We start from the raw sequence: 8,432 nt of genomic DNA on the forward strand, positions 1-8,432 counted from the left end.
TCCCTTTTGTTTCATCTCTCATGGTGCCCTATATAGCGCCTCACCCTCGGTCTCCATTTCTGTCCCGCTCTGGTGAGCGCTGCGACAAATTAACTCTCCTTGAGAGGGCAGAGGACAGATTACACTCTGTGTAAGCAGTCACAGTACCCTGCACCTTTCGCGTTGCGGATGAGCTAGGTGGTTAACAGGCAGAAAACCTCCACCACCACCGGTGTGTGGTAAAATACTATCCTCAAACTTCTTTACACTCAGTTGCAACCTTTCTCTATTAAAACGGCACAAACTCATTATCACAGATATGACAGGCCAATGTCACTTTTGGTGTTACATCTCTATGTACTTCTTATTCTTTTGCCCAAAATGAAAATCAATGTACACTTTGGTTTAAAAAAAAAAACATAAATGTGGATTGTTGGAGAAAGTACAAATCAGACGCACACAGTAAAACAGATTACAGTGAGAGAAATTAGATCATGGAAAGAAGTCAGAGAAATGCTGTCCTGCATTCTCCCATATTTCTGAACCAGTATTTGGGCTGGCTCTGCAGTTCAGAGCACAAAGCTATTTCTTGCTGTACTGACCATTTTACCATATTACAAGTTCCAAGCCCCTCAGACCACTAGTTATGCCTTACTGTATTCTGTATTCATAGAGAATATATAATATATATATTATATATATATATATATTCTACAGGAAATTCAGGCATATGTTTACGGCAGGATGTATGAGAGTTATAGTACAACGCTTAAAACCAACTTTTTCACCACGCTCCCTAAACGGACAAAGGGGAAGGCTACCTGCAGATGTGTCTGAAGACATTTTTTGCCTCATGAGCACAGACATTGGCTGATGCCAATTGTTTCCAAATGCCGGATGATTGGCCAGATTAATCTGCCAATTTATCGATAGACTGATTAGTCGGTCTATAACTAAACACGGTGGTCCAACATGGCAGCCTCCACAGAGGGAGACCTGTGGCATCTGCAGATAAAAACGGCTCATTCTAAGGTAACAAAAACACAACGATTCTTGTATTCAGGTGATTATACACTAATGAACAACAAATACCTATGGGGTGAAGTATTATATTCCATTTCTGCCAATAGATCCTCCTAAATGTTTCACACTGGATCTTTAAATATCCCTCTGCTCAGCTGCAGGTCTTATTTTTGGCCCAAACAAATATGTGACAACATTTATCAGTTAAAACAGCCATTGAGTAGAGGTTGAGAGGCGCAGCAAGCTCCAAGGGATGCATGTAATCTTTTACGTCTAATTGAAATCAGAAAGGTATTTGTTGTGTACAGACAGGCTATTTGTAACCTCAAAAGTAACTTGAAGGACTGGAGAGGAACACAATAATCTGTGGCATTTATCAGTGAGATGAGTACCATGTTTTGTTGAAAAGTATATTGAAATATAAAGTATAGTGAAATGTAGTGTGATTAATAGGAGATAGTACTAAGTGCCATTTAAACCATCCACTTAGGCTGAAGGGAATTTTGTAATTAAGATAACATAAGACAAATGTTTGAAAGTGTTTTTTTAAGAATGAAGCTTACAGCAAACACGCAGCGACAAGTAGTGATAAAATGAACAATACAACCCTTCTTGTCTATGTGAGGTTTCAGAAATAGGATTGCTGACTTGTACCCAAGTCACTTTGGTGTTTATAAAGCAGCAAACGCAAGCAATGAACCTTCTTACCGTCCTTGTACCTGCAGTACAAGGTTACAGCCGTAAGAGTCCAGGTGGCACGGTGTGTTGGCCCCCTCTGTGCCGATCCATAACGTGCTCTCTCTCCCATTGCGTCCCTCATAACCAAACTCGGACCACTTTACATCCTGCAGCACACACACACGCACACAGACGACATTCAAATTACAATTATCAATCCGAAATAATGTGAAAATATAAATAAATATTTTTATTTAAATAAAAGTTGCCATTCTTTTTGTCCGTGATAATGACGTGACATGGAAACAAGCCTCACATTTTACCAACTGTCACAACTCTGCTAGAAGCTCACAGATGCACCTCATCAGCTACTTTGACAGGACCTATTATAGGTGACCAATGTAGGTGTGTGTGTGTGTGTGTGTAGAGAAACCAAGCAACAGTATTTGTCATCTTTCAAGGTAAACTGGTCTGTCAATCATGTCCTGCCAGCGCACAAAGGTGCAGCAATCGCGTCGGCATCCTGAATAATGAAGTTATTACCATATATGCAGGCAGCTGTAAATGACAGACTGGTCAATCTAGCGTCTAGGCAGCCTTTTTCCCCAACACCATTTATCCTGTAAAAAGCCCATGTCCGCCTGTCTCAAAGGCATGAAAGTCAGTGGGTAATAATTGCACGTGGATGCCCAATAAAAATGTATCACTGAGATAAAAATGAAATGAACGGGTGGCAGTGGCTTGAAGACGGATTACACTTTTATGTCTTTACATACCGGAGGACAAAAATAGCAGCCAATATAAAGCCGTTACGGGCAAAAGCTTAACATTGTAATTAAAAATGTCAAAACAAGGAGAAAATGTTTGAATATAAATAGGCATTTTTTTTAAATGAGACCAGGAGGGAAAATTTTGGCTCTTTCAATTATTTTTTTCTATTTTTTTTATTTAATGTTTAATTCGTTGATAAGCCAAAGCTCTTGCAACTGTTAGACAGCAATCACATGGGAAAAATGTTTTCTAAATTAAACCAGCTTCTAAATGTGCTTATCATCTTAAAGAAAAAATAGTTTTTATAACATTTCTTTACTATGGACACATTTATATCATGAAAACAAAACTAAAAACAGGCTTTTAAATTGACTCTAGCTTCTCTTTCATTTGTTTAAATTTGGCAACATATCTCAACCTGGGTGTAAAATATGCTCTGATTTGGAAGCTTAATACATTTCACTATTTCAAGTCAGACCAGAATAGGTGGATGATGGCCTGTTTGCTGTTCTCCTTACATCCACGCTCTTTTGCTCCTGCTCCCACTGTTAAATGCAGTGAGTGACATTTGGTCAGAAATTAAATGATCTAAAGATGACTTGTTTTTCATGGTGATTCATGGCTGCAGAAATCTCAATGCTGCAGCATACAATGATATTCTAAACAACAGTGTTCTTCCAACCTTGTAGCAACCATTTCAGTTTCAACAAAACAATGCCAGGTCCATAAACAAATAGTTTTCCCAGTTTGGTGTGGAAGAACTTGACTGGCCTGCACAGAGCTCTGACCTCATCCATCTGTCGGATGTTCACTAACAACTCATGCAAGGCTCCATCATCAAACTACGTATAAAAATTGGTGTTGTTGTTTTGTTTTTCTTGCTGCAATTTCATTCAATAATCTGAGGTGATAATTAAGTAACACTAACTGAGACCTGAGAGCTATATGTATGCAGAAGGCTGATTACCTCAAACATGGAAGGCTGATCTTGAAACAATACAGCGATGTATTTGTAGTCAGCATATGCCCAATACTCTGACTTGGGGTATTTAAAGAAAGGCCCTACATCTGTCCCAGCCTGGTCCCGGGTCCAGCGGAGAAAGTCCGCCAGTTTGGCCTCCACATAGGAGCACTGGGTTTCAAACAGAGGTGCTATGAAGGCAGTAGAATATAGCAAGAAAAAACAAAAACAAGAAAGAGAGTAATCACTGGAAAATTGTTTTAAAATTTCAGTAAAACAATTTAACTGATCTATGGTAAACCAAATTCAATTTATATACCAGAATAAACAGCACGATGCATCATCACAGGGGCATGAAATTTTGTTGTACCCTGCTTTTATGAGAAAAATAAATCACAGTTGTAGTGATTTACTCACTTTTGTTTTAGTAAACAAAGTGTGTCTATGGTTGAGTGATGCCATTCATAATCCATCATGAGCAATGTCCTCCTGTCAGCTGTTGCAGCTGAAAAAAAATGATTTAGAAATCTAATTAGCTAGCTTTTATCAGAGGACACGCTCTCAGTTATTCATCACAGCAGGAGTCGTTACTGTAGCTGTGTTAGAAGCACATGGAGGGCAAAACACACCAGATGCTCAGAGACAGAAACCCTGCGTGTGTTTTTTTTAATGCTTATGTGACATTTTACATCAGATCATTTAACAGCTTCCAATATTTCATTAGGTCCTGATAACTACAATCTAATCTTCAAATCATCACATGTCAGAGGATGAACTACACAAGACTGGAGGTAATTATTATGTGCTCACTGAAAATTGGGTGAAAGTAGAGAACTGGCATATGAGGCACTGTACACTGATGTGATCAGGAACACAAAAACAGAAAAGCTTATCAATGTACCATATTTAAATTGTGAAGTTATTACCTATGCTGGAAGTCACAGTGCATTTACAGCTTCCAAAATCATTTTAGGACACTAAAATCCCCAGATTTTATGGAATAGGTAAATGCAGGGGTGAATGTGGCATCCTATGAGCCTAAAATATTATGTGTTTTTTTTTATATTACAATAATGTCATAGTTGTTTTATAATAAAACTGTATTGTACTCTAATATCTATATCCATCTATGCATTCGTCATAGTTTCAGTAATTTCAAAACAACTTGAGCCCACTAGGATTGCTGGTAAGTAGCTTGAACTGGATCTTTTTGGGTCACATAAGTTTTCACTGTGCATGTTCAATCCAGGTGATTAATTACACAGGAATTATTTCAACCCAGATCTGTCCTGACTCCTGATTAATCTTTTGAGCTTACTGTTTGTCTCATCTTTCCTCCCAAGTCTGAACCGGACTAGTTTGTCACCAAGGCAGCCAGACAGGTGCTCTGCAGTCCAGTGGAGAACAGGCCAGCCACGGGTCATGTCCATGAAGACCGCGGGCTGCTGTAGATGATGAAGAATCTTCTGGCTCTCCTCTGGGCTGAAGGGTTTAATGGAGTCGGGGGCAGCCATGGCCTGTAGTACACACTGATAGTGGGTTGCAACACAGAGGATGTAGATACAGCTGATACACAACTGGTGTTTAAGTAGTTGTGTTACCTACGTGTTGTCACATATGTAATTCACGGAAAGTCGTTTTTAAATTACACTACATTAGAAACACTGTCACCACTACAGTTTATCCTCCAGGAAGTCTTTTTAGTACACAACTTGATCGGACTTTAAGGGGTCCTTATTTAAAGAGTTTCATACTATTATTTGTTTAAGTTAGATATAGAATATCGTTTTAACCCTCAGGAATCAATCCATTTACAGCGTTTTATTAGTGTTATATTAGTGTTACAGGTAGTCCACTTTAATAGCCGTTCGTTCATATTTTCACATTCATCACTTTGGTATTCAGTTATGATTACATTTCCCACCTCGTCGAACTAGTTCCTCTTCGTAAAGCACTTTGTGTCAGTAATGGTCCATCCAGATAATAAAACGAGTTGTTAACTAGCTTTGAGAACGAACGAGCTTATTCTGAAACAACAACTCACATAAAACTAAACTAACTTCTGTTCTCGACAGAGCGCATTTTAAACTGTCAGACTATCAGCACTGAAGACCGCATTTACGTCCGCAAACAACCAGACAATGCTAATAGCTAGGCTATGTTTGTTAGCTCAGGAGGAGACTTCTTCGGCTCTACTGTCAGTCAGCTTCGCGGAAAGAGGGGGGGTCTTCTGATCAAACGCTGGGCTCACCTTTCACTACACGTGCAGTTGAGGTTCGGGCGGAAGTAAACAAACCTCACATGACAGTGTATGTTTTTTTTATACACCGGGAACGCCCCACTGTGAATCTACTCCATTTTGGCTCTGTGGTCGCAGCAACAGTCCCATTAAAAACTAATGCAACAGGCTAGCCAAAATGGCCGCCCACTGAGCACAGTTTCCACTAACTCAACTATTTCCGGTCGGGCATGCGCAGTAAAGTTAAGTGACAGAAAAAGAAGCTATCGGCTGTTTTTGTTGTTGTGGTAGACAGAAGCCCGGTCAGACGTCCATTTCCCGTTGCCGTACTGCTGCTAAAACCGGAATTTTAACTGAACTGACAAACAGATAGCTACTATGGGTGCCGCTTCGAGCACCGAGGCCGAAAGGGAGCCGCTTCTTGTCCCTTCTCATGCGGAGACAAACAGTCAGCCAGTAAACAGCAGAGTGTACGGGAGAAGATGGCTGGTTCTGACCCTGTTCTCCCTGCTGGGACTCATGCAGGGGATGGTGTGGAACTTCTGGGGTCCCATTCAGAACTCGGCCGTTCACGCTTTCGGCTTCAGCAAGTCCGACATCGCAGTCCTGGTGATGTGGGGCCCGGTGGGGTTCGTCCCCTGGCTGCTGTTTATGTGGTTAATGGATAAAAAAGGTGAGTTGTTCTTATTTGGTACACTGTGTCCTATCTTAACGTTATGGTGTTTCTCGTTGTTGTTGCCCCCCATGGGGACGTTATCAGCTGTAGTTGAGTCCTGAAACACATGATATAACTTTGTTGATAGCTTTGATGGATAAATCACTCAGAAACTTTTGTGTTGTTAGTTGACACCCCACCCCCATGGTCTCATCTGCATACACAGTCAGATTAGGGGGGATGTCCGGTGTTACAGTGCTCTGTAATCCTTCACATTGTCTAACTTCATAGACATTCCGGTCCCTGCTCACCTGGTGTATTATGACAGTGAAACTTTTCATGGTTCCAGCTTCCAAAAAGTGACTATGTGCTTTTGCTTTTGCTTTTTATTTTAATTTTATTAATTTGGTGTGTTTTTAATAAGACAAAACAAATGGGCTCTGGGGAATTGTTACCTTATCCTCTCTCACTTTTTTTGTCTGAATTGTTGGTTAATTGTGAATATAATCACCAGATTGATCCACAATGAAAAATAATCATTAGTTACAAATGAGCTGCACCTCTCCAGTAAGATCCTGCTTTTACATTGAAGCGTGAGTAATAATAATAATATAATACTGATATGCAGTCTAAAACTGCACAAGACAAAAATATAAGTGTGAATAAGCCGGTGCAAAAGGGTTTTCCATCATCCAGCATCAGAGTTGTACTCATGTGAGAGTTTAAAAGTGCTGATGCAGGATAAGCAACTCTTTAGGGACCCCTCTCCTCCAAAACAGTTTACATTCACAATGGTCTTGAAACCACAGAACATTCTGTGAAGTGCCTTTGCCTGCCGAAGAGCTCTTGACTTGAGCCGCTCAGTCAGAGCGCACTTCACCTAACCAGTTCTACCGAGTCACCTGACTGACGCTGGACTGTCAGATGACAGAAACAGTTACAACACAGTAACAACATCATGGTAACCAGGATGCGGACGAATTAAAGACCACAAGTTAAATGTTGCCAAACTCATCTTGTGATCCTGATTCATCAACAGTTAGTGGTTCTGGTGTCTCTCGGTGGTAGGAACACCTTACTGACACAGCTGTATAAGGTGAAATAATCCAGCCGTAGATTCCCCACATACCTGTAAATTGTAACTTAACTTTATACCCATCTTGCAGCTAATTCTGTCTCTGAGGCCCATATCAAATTAGGGCAGCTCATTCAGTACTCAAATTGAGTTAAGTCATGGTGTGTGAGCTCCAGCTACACGGCCTCCATCGGCTGCAACTGGCTCAGGCGGTTGTCTGTGACACACTCACTGGCTCTGCTCCAAGTTGCCAGTGGGGAAAGAGCTTGGCTTCCCTCTGGGATCTACCCCTCCCTAAAGATAGACACTGTTGATGATCAACAACACAGTAGCTGCGCAGAGTCTTAAGATCAAGTCATATGTGATGTAGTAATAGAGTAGTAAGCCCACATAATGTGCTTAGCTTATGACATACATATATGCTGATGTTGCAGAATGTGTCAGAGAGAGCTGATCCACCCGTTTAAGTGCGAGGTTGTAAAGCTTGTAAGTCGTCCTTACAGCAGCTGGCCTCTCCGAAATATAGGTTACTGACATTTTGTGTCACTAAATACAAACGCATTTCCGTGTGAGATATTAGCCCACACACATCACAGAGAGTACAATTTTATCTCTGCCCTAACATTATTATGACATTATGCTGCCTAAACTGATTAGGGTCTGTTCTCAATTGTAAGGATATAATCTACTAAAACAGAACAAGGGCTGGAATGCTTCAGAGACCCAAATGGCAAATTTACTGCATTGGTTGCTCTTTGTACATTACATTTAAAAAAAAAATCTCACTGTTTCGAGGGTAGGTTTAGGGCTACAGCTAATAATTATTTTCATTATCGATTCATGTGCAGTTAAGTCATCAATTATTTGTTTTGTTAATAAGATGTCAGAACATTTTTCAAAGTCTCTTACAACTTCGCAGAGCTCAAGGTAGCATTTTTACATGTCTTTTTTCAGTCTAAAAAGAGTCTGGTAACTGTCATATATGACAAAGAAAATCACAAATCCTCACATTTGAGGAGCTTGAACCAGAGAATTTGCTTGAAAAGTTACT

General features: G+C 40.3%; 2 protein-coding genes across 2 annotated transcripts in view; one reads left to right on the forward strand and one right to left on the reverse strand.

Annotated features, from left to right (window-relative positions):
* The window catches only part of hspbap1 (hspb associated protein 1), a gene marked incomplete in the record, with an annotated part of 13,639 nt that extends 7,930 nt beyond the window's left edge, over window positions 1–5,709 (reverse strand). The window contains 4 exon segments of the mRNA XM_035677115.1: window positions 1,711–1,847; window positions 3,419–3,603; window positions 4,731–4,929; window positions 5,337–5,709. Of these exon segments, the coding sequence (XP_035533008.1) occupies window positions 1,711–1,847; window positions 3,419–3,603; window positions 4,731–4,926 (518 nt within the window).
* Window positions 5,710–5,902: 193 nt separating this feature from the next.
* slc49a4 (solute carrier family 49 member 4) overlaps window positions 5,903–8,432 on the forward strand; it is a gene marked incomplete in the record, with an annotated part of 43,182 nt that continues 40,652 nt past the window's right edge. Inside the window, 1 exon segment of the mRNA XM_035676868.1 lies at window positions 5,903–6,324. Coding sequence (XP_035532761.1) covers window positions 6,030–6,324 — 295 coding nt within the window.

This window comes from Morone saxatilis, unplaced genomic scaffold (assembly GCF_004916995.1).
Source record: "Morone saxatilis isolate NCDOM2014 unplaced genomic scaffold, NCSU_SB_2.0 Contig5, whole genome shotgun sequence".
Classification (NCBI taxonomy): domain Eukaryota; kingdom Metazoa; phylum Chordata; class Actinopteri; family Moronidae; genus Morone; species Morone saxatilis.